Source organism: Gambusia affinis, linkage group LG09 (assembly GCF_019740435.1).
Source record: "Gambusia affinis linkage group LG09, SWU_Gaff_1.0, whole genome shotgun sequence".
Taxonomy (NCBI): domain Eukaryota; kingdom Metazoa; phylum Chordata; class Actinopteri; order Cyprinodontiformes; family Poeciliidae; genus Gambusia; species Gambusia affinis.
The window spans coordinates 13,023,538-13,050,654 of record NC_057876.1 but is presented as its reverse complement, the minus strand read 5'-3'; the positions used below and the strand labels follow the sequence as shown (position 1 = coordinate 13,050,654).

Sequence of the window (27,117 nt, the reverse complement as noted above, 5' to 3'; positions counted from 1 at the left end):
GTGACACACAGGGACAACAGATCAAACGTGCACATGCATGCTGCCTGAGCTGGACTGAACAGAAGGGCTCTGACTGGGTGTGACTTTGATCCTGACCACAACATCCGTTCCTCTGCTCCAATGCTGTTTTTCTGCTACTCATCTGCCTCATGTGCCCCTCTGGTCTCTTGCCCTGGTCTCAAGTTACTTCTCACAAAGCTTCAAATAGGGCTGAGTGTGGTTTTGAGAAAACAGTATCCAACAGTGGTAAATGGACACTCGGTGTTTAGCATCCTTACTGAAACATGGTCAGTAGCTTTTGGAAGAGTGTTAGAGCTAACTACAAATATAATATAAAAATAAAATGACACCTAAAAAACACTCACATACTTTTTTTCTATATAGATTTCAACAAAACATCAACAAACTGGTCGTTCTCTTTCTGAAGTTTTTAATCTCTTCAGACTTTAGGACAGTGCTTCGATGCTATTACACATTTCCAGGTTACTCTTGATGGAGTCTACTGTGATAAGTAACTCAGTTTACTCTTACACATCCATCCATTGGTTGTTAAAGTGATGCTTTTTGCCTTTTTTTCAAAGTCTGAACAAGTTGGCGAACTTAAACATTGCTTGTGTCTTTTCTGTCACTCTGTTGCCACTTATAGTTCCTAGCAGAAACCAAAAATGGTGCCATACAAATGAGTTAGGTGCAGGTTGGGCATCTTCTATTACAACTTCATCAGACAAAGCTATGCTGACTGCAGCTGGCTAGTACTCAGATGATTTCTGTCACCTTAATGTGGAGTAATGTAATGTTTTAATAATACGAGATCTTGTTACACCTCTAATAAATAAAGTCCAGTTTCACCACATGCACTCACCTTAATTAATAATTAAAAAGGGTTCAGTTGTGTATAATGTGATATCATTAAAATGCTGCTATTGTGTGAAGGCTTCGGAGATTTGTTAGAGAACATTAGTGGACAAAGTGTCATGAATATGCCCATTGTCCAATCTGACTGAAATTGAGAAATTTAGCAAATCAACCTTTAGGAATAAAATCAATTTCTAGACTTGCAGTGCTGATGCAGACATACCACAAGACTTAAAGCTGCTATAGAATCAAAAGGTGTTTCTATGAAGAGCTTTAAACATAAGTATTCCACAAAGTCTCATTTGTATAGGATTTTCTAAACCGTTTATTCTTTTTTTCTAATTAAAGATCTTATATTAAATTATGTTTCTCTGGCATATAAAATCCCCCCAAAATACTTTAAAGTTTCTGGTTTCAACAACACAGAATGTGGAATAGGTAAAGGAGTATATTTGATTACTTTTGCAGAACCATGACATCCCCAAACAAAAAGCCAAAGCTGTACTTCATCAGAGTTTTGAGTTCATACTGACTTCTCCTTTCTATACTGAAGATCTGAAGTTCAGGAAAATAGATTTTTTTTTCCCCCTTGTGAGAAGTATTTAAAATGTTATCTTGAAATGTACAAAGAAACAAAAAAAACAACATAGATACTCATGTAAAAAATATGACATCTGCGGAATCTCTTCCTCGGTGTAGTTTTACTGCAGCATTTTTGATCAGTTACTGAAACCTTCTCATAGCAAGGAATTAAATTTCAGTCTTGGGAGAAACATTTTCATAGACTAGTCTGACAAAATGCTTTTAGATGAAGATATAGTGTAGAGACTGATTGTGTTAGATTTTAGTGGCTCATGAGGGAAATGAAGCTAATAAGCTAAATCTTAACACGTCAAACTTAATAAAACATCTTCCGACTCATCACCCAGAGGAGCACAATGAATTTAGAGTAATAAGAGAGTAGCAGTCAGAAGCATCTGAAGCTGTAAAACTCCTTAAAGAAGAGAGTGATTAAACTAAAAATCTGACAATTACACAGAAGGAATCAGAAAAACTCATATGAGAAAAACCACTTGGAATAAACCATCATTATTGAAGGATTATTTGTGAATATTGCATTATTGTTAGGAATATGGATGTAAATTTTACAGAGGTAAAATCCACAGGAAAAGCATGAAGACATCAATTAGATCAAGGCTATTTTAATTTTTTTAAGATTGTTCAAATTTAAGTCGTACATATGTTAAATGGTCAATTTTGATGAAAAAGTACAGTGAAGGGATTTAGCATCAGTTAATAGTGATTAAAGCAGCAATACATACTTAATTCTGTTATGACTCAACTTAATTCTTACTGTGCACAGATCGATAGATCGAAAGATCTATCCTTTCGATCTGATAGGATAGAAAAACATACAGTAGTGTAATATTGTGAAGTGAAAGTAAAATGATGCATGGTTTTGAAAGTGCGACATGCAGAGTCAACATGTTATGGAGCCACGTTCGGCTGCAGTTGAAACTCTACAGCCTCTTTTACACGGAGCCAATTTCCAGTGGAACTGTAACATTTTTGTTTACACTTCTCCAGTGATGAAGTCTCAGACTTTTTGACGCCATTTCTCAAAGTAAAACCTGGAGTCATGCTCTTTATATTCTATTCTAATGGTGTCATCAGTGTTCTGAGGAACTTTTAAAACCGAATCTTGCTGAAAGCTTTTATGCAACATTCTCCTTGACCTGTCCGCTGTGTTTCTAGACCTTCATTATGCTGTTTATTCTTTAACGTTCCCCCACAATGCTCCAAGGCATTTACAGACCTGTATTTATTTTGAGACTGAATTACACAATTAGTTTTTTCATCTTTCTTATTTTCATTTAGAGGTATCGGAGTAAAGATTGTATGAATGCGAGTCACATTTTTCAGATTTTCATTTGCAAATGAGCTGACGTGATTCTCTTTCCATCAATTCCATCCTTGACCCTGCTTGTGTTGGCCTGTGATAGCTGCTAGTGTTCTGCCAATGAGTCTGATTTCCTCTCACTTTTCCTGGACACAGTGTTTGCACAAGTATCTCCATAATCCTCTTGTCTAGGACTTGGCTGCTGCTGTTTTAGAAGAGATGAAGACAATTCTTCCCGCTGTGTAAATGTGAGCACAGCCTTTGATGCTTTGTTCACGTCACTTTTTTAAAGAACGTGTCCATTTTTTCCCCCTCATACTCCCAGTCCCTCTCTGTGTAACCCTCCCACCCCGACTATGCCTGTTCGGATCGATCCAGCCATGTCCCCTGGTCCCACATGTCATCTTTTTTTCTCTGACGGGCTCTCCTCTGCCTTCTGCTTGGTATTCTGGGGTTGGAATGCATGCACCATCTCAGATCCATCAGATCCGATAGTAATGCTGCACCATGACTATGAAATAGCAAGATGTGAGCAGAGGGAAGACAGAGATGGTTAAACAAAAGTGTGTCTGTGTGTAGTGGTTGAGGTTAGTGGAGTATAGGTCAGTGGTTTTTCAAAGGAAAGAAAAAGGTAAGTAGGTAGATATTTTATTTGTTTTATGGCACCACTTAAGTGCACTCTTAATTGTGTTGTGTTATATTTAACACATAATGTACTAGAATGAACATAAAAACTAGAATAATAAGAATAGACTAATCACTAAAAGAACAGTAAATGGCTAACTAAAATGATTAATAATAAATGTAAATTCTACATATATTCCCTCTGTGAGGGAATTATGGTACAAAAAGATGAGGCGCAACTTCTACCTTAAGAAAATAAAGGTACAATATACTGGCTCTCATTTCCACCATCAGCACTTTATGAGTGATGTGGGCGTGTGTGTGTGTGTGCGAAGTGTGTGAAGGGTTTATAAATCAAGACTATCTGCTTTAACATCTTTTTCATTACTTCCTGATCAGAACAAGTGTTGAAGCAACTTCAAAATTAACACACACTAATTCAGAGTTATTAATTATTGAAAAGATCAACACTACAGGTTTTGCAACCGCGTCGATGAAATGTGTGGGTGTGTGTGTATAATTTCCTTCAGGGTCATTGCATATGGTTTAGCTTGCAGACGGAGAGGATTACTTTCAGCAGACTATTACTATTTAACTCTTTTTCTGTAATAATTTGATCTTTTGAAGCCACAGAAATGTGACAGTTCAGATTTCTTAATTTTAGAGGTAATCAATCAATCATCAGTAATGTTAGTGAAACTGATTTTAAAAACATCATCTAATCACAATTAAGTTTTGATTTAACAAGAGATATCTACTACAGTTTTGACTTAATATTACCTACATAGTATTATTTTTTAACGACAGTTGATACTCAAAATTTGAGAGAAAAAGAAATGTTGTTGTTTTCCTTCAAGCCAAGCATATTATTTTTCCCATTCAAAATCTCGTATTTCTGAGGTAGTTGTTTGAAAGACAAGCTACATATTCTATTTCTGGTTTATGTAAAATTGCGCTCCTGTTGCACACCACTCTGCAGCTCAAAATTTCATCTACTTTATAATAATAAAATTTTCTAGAAGTGAGTTTATATGGGCCATATGTTGCTGTTCAGTGCAGTAGCATAAGCGCACACAGCTTTACAATGCACATTCCTCTGCAATGCATCCTGCAAATTCTTCACATTGCTCATTTTGTTCTCTTTAACTTGCTCATCATTCCTTTCTTATATGTCAAAGCAGACAAGCAAGTTCTGATCATATAGATGTTTTCTCATTTTTCATTTATTAGTCACTCTTTTTTTTTTTTTTTATTTTTTGCTCTCTTCCTTTCAAAAGCCTCTCAATCCTCAGTGTGATCTCCCCCATGGCTTTTCTCTACAGCAGTGCGTTGCCTTGGTAATTACCAGTTGTCTTAAACAGACAGATGGAATAAGAGAGAGTGACGGGCAATTTTCCCAGAGTCTGCTTTCCCCATATTTGTACACGCTACTCCTTTTTTGCGCCTGTGTTATATGTATGCATACTTCCTTTCTCCTTCTTGTCTCTTCCTTCTTTATGTCGCTCCTCCTTTCACCAACTTCTTGTGAGTTTGTGGGCAACTGATGTGTGTGTGAAAAGCAAAAAAAAAAAGAGGAATTACCTGACAAGATGTGTTAGCTGAAGATGGGAGTGCGATAGTCTCATCTCTTTCTTGTGTGCTGGTCATTTTAGATGCCAGGTGTCACTCTGGACCACCACAGGGGACCCAGAAAGCATCACCTCCCTTTCTTCTTTTCTCTTTCTTTCCAGCATGGAATAGAAAAACAGGATTAACCAAAGGGCTATTTCTGTCTGTAAGGGATTAAATAGTTGAACGACGTAAGAAGACAGTCAAGCATAGTGCATCAGCCACTGACATCTTTTATCACGTTTCAGAGGTCACTTTATCTTTATATTATCCATTTTCTTCTTTCAGGCTGGCATGATCAGGACAGAGAAAGAGGAGTTTTTTATTGAACCAGTGGAAAGGGGCGATGGAGTAATAGAAAAAGAGGAGGATGGTGGAGGAGGGAGGACACACATCATCTATCGCTCGTCAGCTGTTAAGAAAGTGCCCATCAGCAGCCCAGCGGCGGACTACCACTCCAGAGGTTAGTCTGTGGTTCCCATGGTGCTATCCTCCACTTTTATACATCCTTGACTAAAAGCTCTTCATGCACACTTCAGCACCATTCTCGTATTTCTGTGTCTCCTTGAACTTACACCTTGCGGACAAAGCAGAGTCCCACAGTATTGGTGCAAAAACTGCCAAATTACAGAAAAAAGCTTTTCTCAGTATTTTCGCTTCTAAATATTTTATTTGCTTAGCTATTTTTATTGTAAAAGTCGACTGTGCCGCTTCAGCTATAAACAGTGATTCAATTAAACAGCCAGCTCTGCTGGCAAAAGTTTGACACAAATAACACTAGTGATTGTTTTCCACATGTTTTGTAATACAAAATGTGTAAACCATGTGGACAAAGCAGAGAATGAGTCCCACACACCTGAATAACACATATGGTCATACTTACTTTTTGTCATTTTGCTTGGGTTCTCTGTCTGGCCATTTGGTGCATTTCATGCCAGACAAAAACTGAGTTTGTTTGACTATTCTGCTGTGAATTGGATCGTGTAAATTTACACACTCATTATCTTATAGTGTGCTGTAATTGTCCTGGAAGGTGAATTTTTTTCTATTTAAAATTAAAAGAATTTAGGTGTTTCTATAATCATTAATTGTATAAAACAGAGGAAAATTGGAAACATTATTAGCTTATGTTGCTAGTAAATAATTAGTCGGGTCACGGATCATAACAATTGTCAAGTCTTATTAATTCTCCAATTTCTGACAATAATGCACTCAACTCGGTCTGAATAACATATGGCGCCCTCCCTGTCTTTCTCATACCTTGTTTTTATCAAACTATGATATGCAAAGACAGTGTGTCATATGCTGCTATCAAAATTAAACTTGTACTCAAATGTACCCTGCTGCTGGTGTATTCACATCCCAACAGGAAAGGTGTGACATATGGAGCAACACATGGTCTACTGATAATGGCAACTTCAGCATCTAAAATAAATTTACCAGCTATAGGCATTATATTTTTTTTTTTTTTTACTGAAATGGAAAACTTGAAACATCTTGAAGGGACTTTAGTTTATTAATTCACGGGTCTGACACAGCATGCCATCTGTAGGATTAGAGAGAAGGCAAATATGCAAAGTAGTTAGAAAAACCAAAATGTGTAAATATAATCATGAAAGCAAGGTTAAAATGTGGCTTTATGTTTGTTCAACATCTAGCAAAAATGCAATAATTGCAACTAACTTTCCTTCTTCTCGTCTTTAACTTTGACATCTTTAATGTTGATGAGGAAAAATAAAAAAATATCATTTCTGCTTACTGTTTTTGGTAATTTTACATATGTATATGCTCTATCTAATCTATCTATCCAATCTATCTATCTAATCTATCTGTGGTTTCTAAAAAGCATAAAAGGAGGAATAGAAAAAGGTCAAAAAATACAGAAATCCAAAGTTCAAAACAGAGTGTAGACCGTGTAAAAGTGGAAGTGCTACACTTTTTTTTTCTAGCGTAATTTCATAACAATATTGCAACATGAATAATAATTTCCAAGTTTCCTGCTAAATATGTCGTTTTGTCCAGGGAGGTGGAGTAAGCCTTCAGATCAGCACCTAACAGACCGACACCCTTCCCAGCAGAATAAAAGCTCCCAGTGGCAAACCATCTGTCTGTATTTCTGAACTAGTTGTCACAAAAAGTAGGAAGTAAAATCTTTACATCGTCCAAAAAGACAATGTAAATTCTGAACAGTTTCTGGGCAGCATTCAGACTTTGACTCACACAAATGTTTTCCAGATTTTCTTTTCCAAAAATATTTGGATGCTTGCGTAGGACTACGACTAATCACAAAGAGGGACCATACAGGTGTGAGTCGAAGCTCATTATAATGAGTACATTGCAACAGATGAGATCTATGTCTTCCTATTCAGAGCGGTTGACTCGAGAATGTCTAATAATATACCGAGAGAGTGAGAGAGTTTCCATAGGAACACCCAGCGAGGACAGACTGCATTTGAGTAACATAAATCTGCTCCCAATGTTACTAATACCTGGCAATGCATCCACTTACAGCCACGTCTCTGCAGCCTGACCACATGTACACGCTGGGGAGAACAGGAAAAAGTTTACTGAGAACACAGGCATGTAAAGGATGTAACCAAAAAGCTTACACAACTCCCCTGACTGTGAATTTACACTTTAGAGCATACACACACACACACTCACACACGCACACGCACACGCACACAGCATGTGTGCGTGCAGACAAAGGAAACACACATTCTCAGTGCGTCTCACTGCTCCTTGTTGCCTTTGAATCTGTCTTTCTAATGAAGAGTGGGGCACGGATCAATAGCGTAGGATAGAACAGGCCGCTGTGTGTGTGTGTTGGCGAGTGCGCGCGTCTGTGTGCATGCACACACAGCGTGGGCATCAGTTCTGTGGTCGTCTGGCTCCGAGAGCTGGGATTTTCAAGGCTAAGCAGACAGACAGACTGACTGATAGACAGACAGACAAGCAGGCAGGCATGTGCTGCTCCCAGTGGTATTTCATGTGGATGTCTCTTCACTTCTCACCAGTTTTTTGTTGTTTTTTTTTTTTTTTTGCTTTTTGTCTTTGCTATTTTAGAAATATTATGTAAACACAAAGTTTACCTTCCAGCTGTTGCATTTTGTTGTAACATCAGACATATAGGAAAGCACCTTGCAGAGTTTATGCAGCGCTTGTCTTCTAGTTAACAGCAAACTAACTTCTTTTTACACATTTTTGCCTTTTATTTCTCAGGCAATCATTCCTGCAGATCAATCAGGAATATTAACATCATTAATTAAGATCAATCAATCATTTCTGTTAATACCTCGTGTTAGGCGTGCCTTATCCGCAGCCTGACTTATTTGCTCGGCAAAGTCAGAAGGAAGGAAGTTATATTTAGCAAGGCAATACAGGATCTGAAAAAGAACAGAAGGAATTAGGAGCAAGATTGATTGCTTTCTCGCACCGTAAGCCAGGGAGGTGTGAATCAATGCTCTAAATGGAGAAGGCGACCCTCATTATTAATGTGGTACATTCATCAATTAATCGCTGCAGCGATAGAAAATGAAAGATTGACTTTTTTTTTGTTCCATAGCAGACAGAACTCCATTGTTCAATCTGTCTCTTCTCTTCTGTAAAAATTTTATTTTACACTATTCCATCTGCAGCTTTGATCGTTGTCCCCATTTTTTATTTCACTTTTCCTTTCTTTTATTTCTGTTATTGACACTTTTCTTGGCCCAAGCTGATTTCCGTCCTGCTCTTTTTCATCCCACAACCATAGCAGAGAGAGCAGCGATAGTGTTTTGTCTGATAGGACTTGGTTTCTTGTTTCTGTGTGTTTCCAACTCGAGGGTATTGAGACTTTAAATGCCTCAATTTCTCAGCCACAGGGCATCTTTCTGTACTTTTTATAGTTTGTGTGGAAAGCAAAATTGAGCAGAATCTGCTTCATGTGGGGATATTAAGTTGTATTTAAGATGTATGGCATCACTCAGCTAATTTTTTTAAAATAATTTTTTTGGCTGCAGTGGCCTTTATTTGACAGCAAATGACAGAATAGTGGACTATGATAGAGACTAAGAGATGCAGAAAAGCTCAAAGGGTTGAGACTCAAACCCGTGACGGCATCATAGAGGTCCGGTGCCTCCATAAATGAGCCGTGCGTTTTACACCTGCACCACCACCATCGAATTAGTTCAGCACAAATTTGCTGTCCTTTGCAGCCAATCTGAATGTCTTATTGTCAATAAATTCTTTTTGCCTCTATGCTTTTATGAAAAGCCTTATATTTACCTCATGTTCATACAGTTGTACTTACGAAAGCAGGCATTCTTACTTCTTTGCAATATTTTAATCAAACTTAAATTTTTTATTTAGTACAAAGACAAGTGAAGGAAATGCTGCAAACAAATCTACCGAACAGAACCCTGGTGATATCTTCCAGATGCTGCTTTGCTTACAGGTGTCAGTTTTATCTATGAGTTTTGCTGACACACTCTGGTAGCTCACACATTGTTGTGAGCTACCATTGGTTATTTTTGTTTCGAATAGAGGCGATGTTTCAATGTGTGTGTGAGGAGGTAGCCGCTACCAAATAGGCCAAACCAAACTTGGTATGTATTCCAGATACTATTCCCCAATGCAAAAAATTGAACTTTACTTTGCGAAAGTAATGCTTTATTAGTTTTCACTAAATTAGAAATCGATAAGCTTTTGAGTTTTAATCTATTTAACAATTACCACAGTGATTGATAATTTAATGCTAGATAGCTGGCATAAATGCATACAAATTTTTATGTTAATTTTTTCCTTTTCAAGTGACCTCTTAAGTCTGAAGCACCAAAAATAATAATATTAATTGTTTATGAATGTCAGGGGTTTGCTGCTGACGACTACTCCTGCCGTCAATTATTATATATTTTTTTAACACTTTAGTCAAATTTAGCTTGGCTGACATTAATTATAAGAAAACTGGACATTTAAGAATGTTTTAGGCCTACTTTATGTAATTTTGTGGCAAAAAAAGGGAGCAAAACACCTATAATAAGCTCAACCTTACTGGACTATACAAGATTAAAATGCTCACTGGCATGAACCAGGTTTAACTGGTCACAGTTAACCATCCTCTTCATTTACAAACGAAAGAAAGAAAATAGAAGAGCTTTAACGATTTAAAGAGCTTCAAGACATAACACTAAATATCTCAGTCTGGGATGGATGGATGCTAATGTTCTAGTTTTTTTAAAGCTAAATGTACAGCTGGTACAGTTAACTTTAACTGTACCAGCTGTATCCTTTCTTATATTTCTGAATCAAAGTGCATAAAGTCATATTCTTGTAGGCCAAAAAAAAAAAAAAAAGAAAATAACTCCTACATATGTACACAAGAGAGACGCAAGCACAAACCTCACACACATAGACACTCCATATGTGTGCGAACAACCCAGGTGTGCCTCTGGGAGGAAATTACAGGAGGGGAAGCATTTCAGCAGCCAGCTGCTTCCGCTCTCCGCTCTTTGTGGCCATTGGCTCTGTCCCTGGAGACCACCACTGCCTTATTACCACGCTGTATGTGTCACTGCAGCACTTTGCATTCCTGTTTGTACTGTGTGTGTTGGCGTGTGCATTTAAGGGTTTTATTCCATGCCTGTTTTACTCACAGCTGACTGACATCATTTGTGTATCTGCTGGTGTGTGTCTATGAGTGCGCCTTTACTGTACGTCCCTCAGTGTGTGTTCTCCCTTTTGCTTGTCAGTCTCCTCACCTGCTAGTAAACTCCCAGCAGGCCCTCCATTGAGCCGTCAGTCAGCATGCCGCAGAGCTGCCTTTAAACTGAACAAGTCTCTGGGGATAATAGCAGGGTGCGGCCGACCTCTGCTCCAGTCTGCAGCCAGCGATGCTGCACTGAGCCTCATGAAGCTTTTGTGTGTGGATGTCTGGGGTTTAGTCTCTCTGAAAAAAAAAAAAAGAAAAAAAAAAAAAGCAGAGGGTGAGTTCTGGAAGCGAAGCCATGGAATATGACTGAAGAGGTAATGTGTTATTACAGTCCCAGTGATTGAGAGAGTGTCACTATAATCATGGTGATCATAGCACTGACAAGATTAGCACCTTTGTGGTGCCTCTGATGTGATGTTCATATTTTTAGAAGCTGATCTTGTTGTGGAAATATAGGCCTACATACCATGGCTGAGCGCATTTTCTCAGACGCGTGTTTTTTGTTTTTTGTGTATTTCTTTCTGCATGTTGCCCAGCATTTAGTACACTTTGCTTTATAAATTACCTCTTAATTTACAAATGAAAGAAAGAAAATAGAAGCACTTTACTGGGATAAAGGAGCGGTTTAAAGAGCTTCAAGACATAACACTAAATATCTCAGTCTGGGATGGATGGATGGATGGATGCTAATGTCCTAGTTTTTTTTTTTATTGATCTCATGTATTATTCAAATTTTCTCAAAAAAATAGAACATAAGAATTTGAATGTTGTGTATTAGAATATTTCACTTTAGTTTTAATGAATTTGTGATATAAGTTTTAGTTTCTGAAATGATTGACAAGGAATATTAAACGTTTTTATGACATTCAAACCTTTTTGAGACATACATGTGTTCACCTAACTTTATTTTTCGAAAAAAAAATCACATCCAGAAAGTGCTTTTGTTTTACTGAGTGTGACTTTCATGATATTTCAAAGATTGTAAAGCAAAGTTTCAGAGTGGAGTTGAGGTAGGGATTTTGCACCTACAATCAAACCAAATCTACACCATTAAATGTAACGTAAATCAAAACATGTTCTTAAGAGAATTATAGCCTCAGGTACAGAGTGACTGCAGTTTTGAGCTCCATGAAGTTGGCCCACGTTCTGTCTCAGCATCAGTTATGCAACTAGCCAACCTAAGGGACGGAAGCTCGAGGAAGATGAGATGGTGTGTGACTCCTTTCCTCCCACTACTGTCTACTGTCACTCTGCAGCAAACACACTTGAAACATGCACACCCACCCACATATATGTTGCGTTAAATCTGGCACTGCTAAGGGAACCACAGGAGCTGTAGCCACTGCTAAATATTTCTTAAAGTTGGCAGCAGGACTTACAGAAAATTGCTGTGTTTTCTAATGTTTAAGTTTGACACAGTAGTAATACATTCTGTTTTGGGTCATTATTTTGACCATTGGTGTGTCTTTTGATGTCTAATTTTATTGCAGCACACATATGAAAAAGTATAACTTTGGTCCTTTGTTAGTATAGATGTTTAATAAATAGACTGTGGAATCACTATAAGTTATATTCATGTCTGTTTGTGTCACTTTTGTAAGCTAAGATGTGCATAATTTTTTGGCTGCTTATTATTTTTAAGTCTCTTATTGAGAAGAGTCTTTACTTTGCCTCTTTTATGAGCCCTCTAATTGTTTTTTGAACATTGTTGTTAAATGCGTTGATGCATAAGCTGGAATAGTAAATTATTTCTTCAAAAATACCACCATTACCTGTAATCTTCTTCTCTTTCACTGTCACATTTTGCTAAGTTTATTAAATTAAAATGATGCTTTGTGCAAATCAGTTTGTGAGTCTAATTACCTTTAGAATGAAAGTCAAAACCAGCCAAAGTCAGAGTTCATTGGCCAAACCACGGAGAAAAACATGAACCAGTAGAGGCCAGTAAAAGCCTGATCTACACGTTTTGAGGTATGATGACACAAAAAACTGTACTTAAAAACATGGTGCACTGAGACTGGATTATAACCTTATCTTAATCGGTTGATAATTGTATCCTTAATTGATTTCTTTTTTTTGTTCTGTTAAATAAACATGACACATATTTTAGATTAGAGTGTGAATTTTGAGTCTTCCAGCTCAGCCCATGCACCATCAACTTGATAAGCCTAATCAGCTGCTGAATGCACTATACCTGAGTTGGTGTAAAAAAAAAAAGCTTCAGCCTCCATCCAGATCCACGGTATGAGGCACAGTTCACTGAAACAGCACTGAGGGTAATGTAGATGTGTGTGTAAAGAGGATGTAATAGCGAGCCAACTGATTTGGAGGTTAATGGAGCCTCTCATGTGAATGAGGCTTTTATCACTCAGGATAGTCTGACAATTACACGGCTTTCACAGCAGTTTCCTCATCCTGTGAATGCATGTCTGTGATGTTTTCAGCCTCTTATGAGCTGTAAACATGCACCATAGGAGTGAAACTGCTAAATATGAAGTCTGTAAAGCCTGTCAATACTGTTTTAAATGTAGGTCTCTTTTCTCATTTACAGAGTTGATGATGTGGGTTTAAATGTACATTCAAGGTTCAGCTTAATGCTAATCGTGTTTTTTAAGAAATCTCCCCGGAGGATACGGTCTCCGACTGACCTTTTCACTCCAGTTGGTTATGTATATGCATTGTAGTTCATGCGCGGTGTGTGTGCCTCATTGCTGCTGTCTGATTAGCAAAGTGATGTGTGGTGGTGGGAGTTTGTTACGCTCCAGTTTATTTGCCATTGCACCACCCCTGGGAGTTTAATTGAATAAAACACTGCTCTGTGGCTTCTCATTCAACAAATGCTTTATTGCCGCTCATAAGACTCAATGAGACACACACACGTTTATAGCTCAGACAAACTGCACAGGTGGAGTAAATCTGTTTTGTTGTTTTTTTTATTATTATTATTACTATTATTCCTTGATTTTGGTATTTTTTTATCTGATTGGCACTTCAGTCGCCATGTTCCTGGCAAAGGCATACAGCTAATGAAACCACTTGATCTTTGCTACAGTCAGTTAGATAATATACCACCATTTTATCAACTTTTATATCAACTTTTATACTCTAGTGCTTTCAGTCCATAGGACTGTCAGTTTTTATTTATTTATTTTTTACCCTCATCTGAACCTTTCAGACTTTGAAAGAGCTTCCCAAAAGGAGCAAAAGCTCCACAGTAGGAAAATAATTTTACTGTGAAGGCTAATCACTGTCCTTTTTTAGCTTAGAATCATATATTAAAAGTGCTCCAAATGTCATGTCCAACTTTAACAATACACAAAGAGCATGTAGCAGAAACCCAGGTTGGTTGTGAGAAACCAAACAACAACACTCTCTATGGTCAGATTTAAAAATGGCATTTAAAAATGATGGGGACAAATATTGCATTTGAATTGCAGAGATGTGTTAATTGATAGAAATAACTTTCTCAGTTTTCTTTGGAAAATCTGCTTAGGCTGTTTTCAGGTTTGTTTGGTTATAGTACATGATTTGTATATTTACTACTTGATCATTAAAATACATAGGCATAACAATTATAGATGTTATGTTGGAAATGTTAAAATATAATCAGTTTAAACTGAACTGTCATCCCATTTTTATTATTAATAAATTTCACACTGAAAAGGAAAACATGATAGAACTATTTGAATACACAAATCATATTTGAACTTAAATGATCATTTCCTGCAACTGTTACTGTTACAACTCTGATTTGTAGATGGGACGTTTTGAAAATCACTAATGTTACCATTACTCCTTTTGATGCTATGTGCTATAATCAGGATTTATTTTTTTTCCTTAGATACTTTTTGTCTCAGCAGCACAATGAAACAAAGAGGGGAGAATGTATCTGTTGCTTGCATAAATGTGGGTTTATGATAATTAATTTAAAGTGGCAATAAACATTAATTTGCAAGTAATCCTATTGATAGTACTCATCAAACTTCTATTACTCAATAGAAAAAAATGTTAATAAATATTGAGTGGATTAGCTTGCATCAACATCTGCTCCCAGTTGCCTCTTGGGCTTTATTAATGATTATATTCATAATCTCAAAGGCTGTTCATTGGTTCAGATATTTTGGGTATTGTTGTGTCAATGAAAAAAATCAATTTATTTTATTTGCACAATGTAATTGATGGTGCAAGTTTTGGGTGGTCACACTTTTCAGTTTATTACCGGTCTCTATGGTTTTGCAATAATCATGCAAGAAGCTATAGTAAACAGATTACTGTCTCTGAAGTGTGTTTGTGGTAGCAGTTTTATCTGTGAGGCGTGTAAAACCGATCCAATAAAGTCACTAGTTTACACAGTCAGTGGACAGTATCCATGGAGGAGGGTCTGCTTTTATGTAATGTGCCTTCCACAGCTGTGGCCACAGTCACACTGAGACAATTACAGAGCATGCTGGCATGTCTTCAGTGCCTGTGCCTGTGCACATACTCTTCCTCTCCTGCCATATGGGTGTTCGTGTAGTGAGGAGAGGGAGATGGATCTTCCTCCATAACACATGTGCTGATGCCAGTGAAAACTTCTCTTTGGCATATTCCCACAATCCCCCATGATCCGTCTCTATCAGTCCTCAGAACTCTAACTCTGGGAGATTTCTGAAAGGATTCCCAATCAAGCTGACCAACCCCAGTTTTCTGGCTCCTTGTCATCTTTGTGTGTATGTGTGCTTTCAGTTTTTACACTGTAGCTTACTCCCCTGTTCTCCCATCTGCATTCTCCTTTTGACCTCTATTCTTCCTCTCTTCCTCTTTATGCTCAACCATCTGTCCCTTTACTGCTCGGCTCTCTAGTTTATTTTCTCCTTTTAACTCTCTCAAGGCCTCCAGGAGCAGCTGAATGTCCCTAACATAGTTAGGATGTTCTTTGCAAATGTTCTTGGATTCATTTGTGTAAATTAACTAAAGACGCCTTCATCAAATCATTCAACCAAGTTTTGGAAATGTTTGACAGGCTCATTATGATTTTACCAGATTCAATGTTTAGATGCAACATATTTTGATATATATTCATATTGACCTTATGTTATATCTAATGTGTCGGCTCATTAAAGGAAGTAAAGAAGACACAAGAACCAGAGCTGTGGCCAGAGAAGACATGAAACTTATTAAATGGAAGTAAAATAAAACTTGAACAGATTATTAAAAGAAAAACTAATTTTTTAAGTTAAAACAATGAGGTCTATGGAAGGATTATCTGTAATTTAACTGGCTATGAGGAGTCATAGCTGCACTTTATAAAAATATTCTGTAAAGTTCTTTTGTTGTGTGGTTTCAGTGAGAAAAAAAAACAAGAACAACATATTTTCGTGAATTATTTTTCCTCACACAGCAGATAAGCATGTCTATTACAAATATTTAACTGAGCAGCTACACTAATCAGCCTGCTAAATCCACCTAATTAGCTTTAAAGGTAGAAGAAAAGGAGAAATTGTTCTGGTGAGAAAGGAGATAAAGAAGTCTAATCTGCTTTAATCACACATCTGTTGAGGCTATGATACATGTAAACAATCAACACAGGCTTAAATTGAGAACTTCCCTCACTATACATTTGTTTGTTGTTGAGTTATTACATTATACTAACAGGTATAATTGATCGCATGCCTGCCATCACACCTTCTGCAGCAAAACGCACACTCAGAGGCAGATGTGATAGTGATGTCTGCCTGTGGCATGCGTGTCGCTCTCTCTGTCTGGATAGTTAGGGCTGAAATTGCCAATAAATAGTGGCCGGTGGCCTTCAGCATCACCAGCGGGGAGAGATTTGTGTCCTCGTACCTGATTGGCCCAGGGTGGAGAAAGAGAACAAACCATCCCGTTAATAAGGGAACACTGCGAGGACACTGGGTGTGTTTTTCTGTAGCGGTCGCGCTTGTTGTGGCGCATTGTCAAACTTATGTGTGTGTCCGTGTAAAAAAAAGAGAAAGTGAGAGTCGTGTGTGTGTGTGTGGACGTGTGCGTGTGTGAGTGGAACATTTTTCCTGCTGTTGAGACGTCAGCAGTGTAAAGCTGAGCCTGTGGATGATAGATGGGTGTTAAAGGCCACTGGAGCAGCGATGATTTAGATACGCACCGTATGTCTGTGCACAAACGTCTGGCTGCCGAAGCTGTCATAAAACCCAACCTTGCAAGCCCCTTTCACCAATTTTCACTATTAGGGCTAAAAAATAAAATTCAGGATATCCATGACTCACTTTAAGATTCTCGTGGTATGATATCATCATTATCATACCACGATCATACCATTATCATTTTGATTGTTGATTCTATGTTGCATTGTGTTTTTGTGTTTGATTTGGTGTAAAGCACTTTGAAATGCCTTGCTGCTGAAATGGGCTATACAAATAAAATTTGATTGATTGATTGAGTATAACCCCCCCCAATTCTGACAGCGTCATAGCATTGAAAATCCTCCAGTGATTTTGCACATTTTTACTAAAAAATATCATATAATCTAATTATTTTTAATTAAAACAGAAAAGAAAACTGTTATTGGAGCTGTATATTCTAGTTCAGTTGATTGTACTGACCTGTTATGCTTTTTTTGTAAAAATAACAATTTGCAACTCAATATGATGAGTCAACAAACACACACACCAACCACTAACAGAAATATGATGCAACACATATATATATATATAACTATTGTAAAGCCAGACCATAATTACATTCACTGGATGCCATAAAATACTTTGAGTTAGGGTAAAGTATGAATTAATGTAGAAAGGAAATTTTTCAAACTGTTGGAGGGGGAGGGGGAGGTTTGGTGTTTAAAACCTCCTAAGACAAAAATTGTACATGTGTTGTTGTAAAACGGTCCAACATGAAAAGGATGTTTCTAATGCAGTGTTTGAAATTTCCTGGTACTGAAGGTATGGTTATAGATTACCTGACCAAGCTTGGACTAGATTATTAAAAATATTTATTTAAGTCTTATCATGAAAGCAAAGACGGTATCTGCCGCCTAATCCCAAGCTAGTAAAAAGATGTATTGGTCAAAAACTCTAAATGAAGGTCTAGGAGTAAACTTTTAAATTCAGTTGAAATGCATGACCTTATAAAGAAGCCATTCATCTTTGAAAGTCCTCCAGTGATTTTGAATTAGATGAGAGGGCCAAAATTCCTCCACAGTGATGTAAATGGCTCCTTTCCAGTTATTGAATATGCAGCCAGGTGTTGTCTAGCGTAGAATTTTGTAAATGATCTCTGTGACAAAAAAACAAAACAAAACAAAAAAAACCATCTGCAATGGGTCAAACACTTTCTCACAGCACCTTATAATAAGTGACAAATGTAGAGCTCTGATCAACTTGATGTAGAGGATTTGCTGTTTTGTCACTCTAAATTAACTGAAATACTCAGTTAGCAAAACCTCAGCTAAAATGACATATCCTTGTTACAGTATAAAGATAGAAATTGTAGAGCTGACAAAAAATGAAATATATTGAATTAGAGCAACCTTTTTTTTTTATGTCGGGTTTCTCGACTTGTTCTGCTCCTTGTGATTTTCCTTCCCCTCTTCTTGCTCCATCATGCGTTCTTTCCTGGAGGTAGCCTCAGGGCTGGCAGGCGTGCGTGCGCGTGTGTGCGTGTGTGTGTGTGTGTGTGGGGTTGTATATGCACATGCACGTGTGGATGTGTTCGTTCCAGAGTGAGCAACATGTTCACCTTACAACTAAGGCACAGCAAAAACACACTCCAGTTTAAAAGTTTTGGCGTTATCTGCTTACATTTAAGTTAGATTATCCTTCTTCCTTCTGTTTATCTTGAGTCCTCAGTGGGGAAAGATGTTCCTTTCATGGGTCGTTTAATTGTTCCTGAATTATTACTTCCATCAAGCAGGATACCAATTTCCTACCTTGGGAGCTCTGATATGTGGTCATTAAAAGTACTTCAATGCAAGACTACAGTTGAGGGATTTGGCTTACAATAGATAGGAAATAGTATTTCTTGTTTATTAAAACAGAGAAGCAGAAAAAAATAAAAGATCTGCAGTAGCAACTACAACACGGGTGATAATTCCTGTGTTTCTCTGAGACTTTAGCGGTAGCAGATCAGATTTTTCCCCCATCAATATGTAATAATATTCCCTGTGGCAAGCTTTGCTTGGTATTTCTCAGTTTCCTATAAAGTACTTCTTGAAATAACACCTTCTGCAGATTACAGCTAATGGAGTTTTATAAATCTGAAGACGTTTTTTATGTCACGCCAAACTCTTTCCAGTCTGCTTTAAAGACTTCCTGCACAGTTTTGATTTGCTTCTGTTAACCATTTAACTAGAACCTATGATTGTTTGGTTTCATTAAACAACCATAGACGATGCTTTTACTCGCTGCAGTTACCATCAATATACAGACAGACCTCACTTACAACTTGTCAGAATTGCCCTTTTACTTAGCTCAATCAGTCCCTGCTGAAGTAAAATATCCCCACAGTGTGATGCTGCCACCACCACACTCCACAGTTTAGAAGGCGCGTTCAGGCTGATGTGCATCATTAGTTTTGCTTGTAGACCCAAGAGTTACCATGGACCTCTTGGCTTCAAGTTAAGATTTATAATGCTTCTCTGCTTTATCTCTAACCTGTCAGGTGTATTCCTTGATCTTTATGAAGCTTTTTATTTGCTAATGTTCTCTATGAAACTTGTTGACAGAACAACTTGATTATGCTGAGATTAAGTTAAATACAGAAAAAATACAGAGGAACTGCTTTTGCCACACCCAAAGCAAATTGGTTGCATGCTGTTAATCAGGGATATCAGAGTCAAAGGAGCTGATCAGAGAAGCACAAGCCACTTTTTAGAGACTCTTTTCTTACCAATTCAAAATTAGTCTTTCCTTTCAGCTGATCTGTCAGACAAAATCTTGTTAAAACGTATTAAACGTTGTGGTGCTAAAGTCAAAAACTGTCAGACAATTAAAGTATGCATATTTGTGTATCCACTGTGCAGTTAGATGTTATTCAAAAGGCTAAATACAATGTAATAAAAAAATATATATTGAATTTTTTTCTCTGTGAAAACAGTCTCCCCATCCATAACCACCCATCCTGAGACTTTAGCGGTCCTCTGCAGGGTCAGAGTCAGCAAAGGGAAAGGTGATGTGTGCCGTTCAAATAAATGAAATATTAATAAAGTCAGCCAATTAAAACGGGGACGGGCGAAGTGTCCCAGGAATTCAGAGCAGACATTATCTCAGGCTTAATAAGATGATTTCCATTAGCCATAGCCAGACATCACAGATTAACGACAGACAGGGACAGAAAGTCCTGCGGTTGCTGCTGAAGTCAGGTTTGTGTTTAGTCAAGAAGAGGAAAAGGAGCAGAGATATCAGACTGGATGGGCAAAAGCAGGATAATGCAAAAGCTCATGTTGTATAGATCAGGAAACTGGATCTTTGGTATTTTCCATGCATCTGATTGCTTGCAGTAATGAGGAGCTTTTGCTTTATTTGATATTTGATGTGACTGACTTTTAAATGCAGTACAAGCTACATAGAGTGAAACAGTGATTTCCTTCTTTTTGTTACTTTTTTTTTTTTTTTTTTTTTTTTTTTTTTCCTCCCCACATTTTTCTGTCTCAATGCAGTTTCATGTAATTCATCAGGGAAGTAAGAAATGCCTTTTTTTAGAGGTTGGTGAAAAAACAACAAAGAAAACACAAAGCAGAATAATCTTTTCTAGGTATGTCTATTCAAAACACAGAAAGCTACGATATACTTTCATTTTAAAGACCTAAATATATTTTAGAGTAGGAGTACAACAACTATAGCTTTTACATTCAATTTGAAATTTCTGGATTAGTGGATGCTTCATTCTAATTTGCCTTGCACTGTCCTGTGCTGCTGTATTTCCCTGACTCATCAATAGTAAAGGACACACAGCTCATCCTGTCACACTCAGCTGCTGGCTCTCTTTCTCTTCTCTAATGTGGCTTGCTACTGCTATTCTTAGCAAAGCGGATGTGTACCATTCCATTACAAATCTCTGGATTTTGGTCATGCTCTCAGTTGCACCTATACGTATATGTTTTAATATCAGCTATATGTTTTAATATTAAGTTACTCACAGAAGTGAGTAACTTAAGCTTATTGTCAGTGTCAGAATGCAACATCATGTAGATCAATGGATGCATAAGACAGGCCAGGAATAATGTGGAGAAGGTTTTAATGTCATAAAAACAAATGCCATGTTTTCAACAACTGGAAAGAGCACAACTGCAAAACCGTCCAAACAGGATGGTCCATGTGTTTTGCTCATAGAAGTAGCAAAGAAAACTGGGGTAACTCTGGAGGAACTGCAGAGATTCAAGTTTCCGTTGGGATATTCTGTTGATGTTTTAGTAGTGGCTCAACTAAAGGATCTACTCCTGCCTCTAACTTTTTATTAAATAACTCCCAGATTAGCGCTTTGTGTATATGATCCGTCTTCAGTGGCAGATGGTTGTTCCCACTGAGCCGGATTCTGCTGGAGGTTTCTTTTCATCTCCACTGTCGCTACATTCAGTATGAAGGATTGCTGCAAAGTGAACAACACAATGCAAGCGACTGCCGACTGTTGCCACGTGTTTGTCCAGGAAGAGTGAATGCTGCAATTCAATGACTTGATGCTATTTGCTGGGTTTTCTTCTACAGAAAACTTTTTTAAACCAATTTTCATAATAAACTGAACTTGACTGCATTGTGTGATCTTTAGGATCAATTGGAATGACTGTATGATTGCACTGACGCAACTTTTGAGATGATATACTGAGAATCGGTGCAATATATATAATTTAATTGAATAGGCATCTGTTATTTTTGCATTCCACTGAAATTATGTTTCTGAAAGAGTGGAGAAAATATATCCTTGTATTCTAAAAAATGTTGCATGAAGTCCTTTTCAAAGTTTGCACCAGCCATATAGAGGAAATGTGTAATTAAGTTCTCTGAGAGGAAATCATAGTTGAACTTTTTGGCCAAGGAATCACTGTGTGTGAAGAAAAATGAATACTGCACATTATCTTAAGAACACTATCATGGTGAAGCAGGGTGTTGGCAGCAAGATGCTCGAGTGAATGTTTTCTTCTGCAAAACCAGGGAAGTAAGAGAAGATGGATGGTGATTCAGGCAATCTTGAAGAAAAATCTGTTAGAGACTGGAGGTGAAGATCCAACTACCATCACAATAATCCTAACACACAGCCAGAGTTAAAGTTGAATGCTTTAAATCAGAAAATGTTCACGTGTTAGAATAGCATTGACACTCAGACATGAAAATTGACGTACATAGTTGCTCTCCTTACAATATTGACCAAACTTGAGCTATTTAGAAAAATAAAGTGGGCAAAAAATGCACTATGTTCATATTATAATCAGAAAAACACTCTTAGAACTAACTTGTAGAAAAGGATGGTATTCCCAAGTATTAATACTGGGGCTCTAAACACAAATACACTCCATTCTTTTCAGATGTTTGGTAGCAAAAACTATTGAAAGCCATCACTATCAAATATTCTTTTGTTTTATCGTTTATATCCTGTCCTATTATACTACGTCATTTTCTGCTAGGATATAATATATTGATCTCCTTTTTGGAAAGGTGCATAGTTATAATACAGACTCATGATACCTGCCTCCCTCCTCCGCCCCACACAAACACACACACTCTGTGGTATTCCCAGAGTGATCAGCACTGCAGTTATTATTAATGAGATAGAATCAGGTCATTAATATTTAATCAGTGTCACTGGGGCCACTGCCATGATAGTATGTGTGATCTGTTTGTCTGTGAGTCCCACATATAGAAGAGGGGCCATAAGGCAATTTGCCTCAGGCAGCGTAGCCATAGCTACTACATAATAATAAAATAGACAGCGATGGAGACACATTACTGCCTGAAACAGTAGAGGATGAGACGGGCTGGAGAGGAACAGGTTTCAGATCCTGCAGCCTGTCCTTAAATTCCTACCCTGTCCTCTCCTTTCTTCCCTATCAGTTGTTTCTGTTCTGTGGAGGATGAAGAGGCTCAAATTGGAAACAGCAGATATCTCATTACATAGCATTGGATAGGATAGGCTTGGAGCTTCCTGTGTAGGTGTGTGTGTGTGTGTGTGTGTGTGTGTACTAAATGAACACTGTTGGGGATTGTGACTCTTTACTCTGTGTAGTCTTCTATCTCTGGAAATAACACACATATTTATGCACATGCACAAAAGGCATACTCTGTTTTCAACCAGTTCTTGCTTTTAAAAGTGACACTGTGTGAATGGTTGATGAAAAGGACTAAAACTGGATCTAAAAAATTATCGCCCTTTCGATCCTTCCCCCTCCTGCTCCTCCCGACAGTCCTTCTGATTTGAGTAAGTGGGTATTACTTGGTCTGCGGAGCAAAGAGAGTGAGACGGGTCTTACTGCCAGTTCCCTGATTAGAAGAGCACAGAAAACATCCGTTCATAATCAACTCTCCGCTTATTAAATCAAGCATGATGTGAACCTGTGTGTGTATGCCAGTAGCTTTCCTCAGATTCATTCGGTGATTAAAAATGTACCAACAGAGAGCGATTAATTTTATGTTGTTTATCCTTATGCTTTGATTGCTTTTTAAACAAGTTAATAATTTGTCGATTTGCTCAGTTCTTCTCCGTGACTACCCCACTTTTCTCATCCGATCTGTTTGCCATGTGGTTGGCGAAACTTTCCAACTGATACAGTCACAACAATTACTCAACATACTACAGCTCCAAGACGGCATGACTTTAAACATCAGCGCAGCAGAGAACTGAAACTGTTTTCTTTTTACAGATGTGCTGGAGTGAAATGTGAAAATTCAATAACCCTTCATGTGTGCTGTAATCCAAACATCGATTTTCCGCGTTTTGCCAGTCGCTTTAGCTATGACTGCATGCTAGGGCAGTCTGGAGAGAGCACATTTCCAGCAACTTTTTCCAACAATAAATAATAGACATTGTTAAGCCATAAGGCTCAAAGGGAGGTAAAGGAGCAGATGTTATAGTGACTTTTCAGAGAGCCAAAAAGCCTTCTCAAAATGCTTTGTAATGTAAGCCTTTAGCATTGTTTTAGCTTGGGAATTGACAGATGGGGAGCTCAGAGTAGAGCCGCTTCTCCTCAGCATCAAAAGGAGTCAGATGAGGTGATTGAGGCATCTGATAGGGATGCCCCTAGTTGCTGGGCTTTTTTTTTTAGAGGTTTTCCAAGCACATTCCACTGGGAGCAGAACCTGTTGCATCCCCAGAATCCTCTGAAGGGACTATATTCCTTCTGGATGGATAACTTCTCAGGATCCCAAAGAATAGGCCAGAGATGGTTTGCTGTGAAGAGGGATGACTTGTGTTTGTCCATAGAACCTGTTTCCCCCTGTGACTCAATCTCAGATAAGAGGAGAACAATGGATGGATCGATACACTAAGTACATAAAAAGAGTATGCTTGACATGTCAGGGGTAGAAGGTAGTAAAAACTAAACTTGTTTGAGGTTTTTTTTTATCAACAAGGAGGGAAAAAATCAGTGAAGTGAAAAAGCAGTTTGCTTCCTTTATCTTAAGGTTCAACTACTTTTAATTTTTCAATTAGTTTGAAGCTTTTATATTTCAAATAAAAGACAATGAGTAATTAATATATTGCTTATTTTGGTGGCACATTACAACAGAGATCCAGAAATAAATAAACAAGTTTAACCATGCCTGTGTTAGCTAGTTGGATGTAACCGGCTTACAAAGTTATTATTACTCTATTGCATTGAACAAGGCTTTATGAATTACATATTTCAGGTTAATAAAATTTAGGATTATGTTTTATTTATAGATAATCTAAGATGTTTATAAAGGTTGCCAGAACTGTCTGGTTTATATCTGTTTTATAAATGATAATTAAGACCAATTGGATTTAATTATCTAAGTCCAGTTGGTCCAACAAATAAACAGACTATATTTAGAGGTCAATCTGTTAGATTAGGGGTTACAGAAAGGGCACATGGGCATAAATAATATGCTCTGCATATTGAATTAATGAAGCCACATGTTCATTCACTTTTTATTAATATTAATTAGATGCTAAGGGAAATGAATAACTCGTAGATAAGTTTAAAAACTTGGTATCACTCCCAGTAGGAGCCATGGTGGTCGCTCCCTTATTGGCCATCTGCCTGTGTTTACAGTGATTTGATTACCTTGGAGCTTCATTAGGATAGAAAGACAGGGGAGACCACATCGGTAGCTCCCCTATCTTCCCTGTTTGAGTGTAGAGTTACGCTTCTGCGGAGGAAGCCGCATTGATTAGCCATATGCCTGCAAGGCTGGAGAGGTTGTAGCTTCACTGTGTGCCATCACAACCACCTCTTGGGAGCTCAGGACTGGAGATATCAGGGGTATTAGATAGAGGCTGCTCCCCCCTCCAACTGCATCTTCGTATTAAGACCTTAACCATGTTTATTCCTAGCAAAGCTTTGATAACATGGATATCAATATAGTCAATAAAGTTTTGGCCAAGATCTTCCAGTAAAGTGGGAAATTGTGTGTAAAGTAACAGATTCTGTGGAGAAGGATCAATTGGCGGGTCCGTACTAAAAAATGTGTGCATCTCCGGCGTTTGCCAGGTGCCCAAGGATGTGGCTGTTTCTGTGAATTATGACAGCCTGTTTTGAAGTTGCTTCACCGTTTGAATTTGAACTTGTTTTTATCTTGTTTTTCTTCCGTCCTGTCACTTTTTTTTTTGCATAAACTCCGCTTCAGTGGCCATGTGTTCATTTGACAGACATGCACAGGGATTTGTCCTGCGAACCTAGTCAGAGGTGTGATCTTTACATAAAAATATACCTCAGCCCTGTCAACATTAGCTTCTGCTCAAAAGCACTAAATGATTTTGTTTTTCATTAAGTTTTATCAGCATCTCCATTTGTTCTGCTTTCATAGAAGAGCTTGGCTCTATAAGAATGATGAATGGGTCTTTTAATTGTCTCTAATTTTTATCTGCACTGAAAGACTTTATGAAACATCACCAATGTCGTAACACTGATACACTGCAGTTCCTTATTAATTCTCTTTCTTCTGGCTGCAGCACCTTCACTACTAAAAAAATGTGTGTTTGTATCAAGCCTGTATTTAGGTGAAAAGATGTATTTTTATGCAACTGTTTCTTTCCAGGTCTTCAGAGTGTCTGTAGAGCTTCACGTGTTAATATTTAAAAACAAACCTAACAGATTTTTTCCTGATTCACTCTCTGTTTAGGTAGCTTGCTTACAGATGATGCACAGGCTTTTTTCTTACGGCTTGGCAAATGTGTTTATTGTAATCATTTGTAATGAGATGATATTGGATGATAAATCCTCATTCAGCTTCTCCGTGGCAGACGTGTGGGTTCAGCTCCACCAAAGGAAACATTTGCATACATATTGTCTCACACCTTTAGATAGACTTTCCCTTTACTTCTCCATAATTTTAAGATAAATTTAAGGAAAACTCCAACGCACATGTATTGCTCTTTAATGCATGGAGGAAGAAAAAAAGAAACCCAGATCTGCACTTAAATGTTTATGGTTTCCTTCTTCTTCAATTTCTTTCTATTTTAAAATGTGCACATGTAAGGTAATATAGCAAAAAAAATTTAAGGTTTGTGTCATTTTACAGCAAGTCCTACAGCAAGTTTAGACTTGCTGTCGACCTGAGGCAATTTGCAGACGAGGGGAGAAAAAAAACACCCTATTGCAAAATTATACTTTAGAAATGAAAAAGTAATACCCGCGCACAGATTTTCTCTGTTTTTCTCAAATGTTTCAGATTAAAGAGAACCTGGGTAAATACAAAATGTAATTTTCAAATGATAATTACTGTAATAAATAGACAGAAGCTATCCACACCAACTTGGATCTATGTGAAAATATTATTGCTATCATTGCTAATTAATGTGATTTACCTTTATTTCAATGTTATTGAAGCACAGAGCACTTTGTGAATCTTAATCAAACTCTTAAATTGGATTTACTTCACAGTCCTCTAAATGATCTGGTTATGTCTGTTGTTCCTACACCTTTTTCTACCATATTTTTTCCTTCCACTAAACTTTCCATTGTTATGTTTGGATTCAGCCAGGCTGCTTCCTCAGCATTTACCTTTTGTTTCTTACTCTGCTTGTGGCACATACGGAGGAAGACCATACCTACCATAGCATTTCTGCATCTGTTTTGTAAATGAAATAAAATAATATTCACATTTTCTGAGAAACAAGAATTTGGTCTTTTGATTACCTGTAAGCCACAATCATAAAATTTACTGAAATAGTTTTGAAACATATCACTCTGCATGAAATGAATATACATAAAGTATTATCATTTTTAACCAATTATTAAAATAAATGTATTTCTCAATTATATATTAACCTATTATGTTAATGTATATGTTTTGAC

The 27,117-nt window shown here is 37.5% G+C and overlaps 1 protein-coding gene across 3 annotated transcripts in view; it reads left to right on the top strand.

The window, feature by feature from the left end:
* Positions 1-27,117, top strand: part of LOC122837360 (A disintegrin and metalloproteinase with thrombospondin motifs 2-like) — a 120,812-nt gene that overhangs the window by 48,396 nt on the left and 45,299 nt on the right. For all 3 annotated transcript variants that reach the window (XM_044127672.1, XM_044127673.1, XM_044127674.1), the window contains exon 3: positions 5,276-5,450. In XM_044127672.1, coding sequence (XP_043983607.1) covers positions 5,276-5,450 — 175 coding nt within the window. The remainder of the gene's footprint in view (positions 1-5,275; positions 5,451-27,117) is intronic.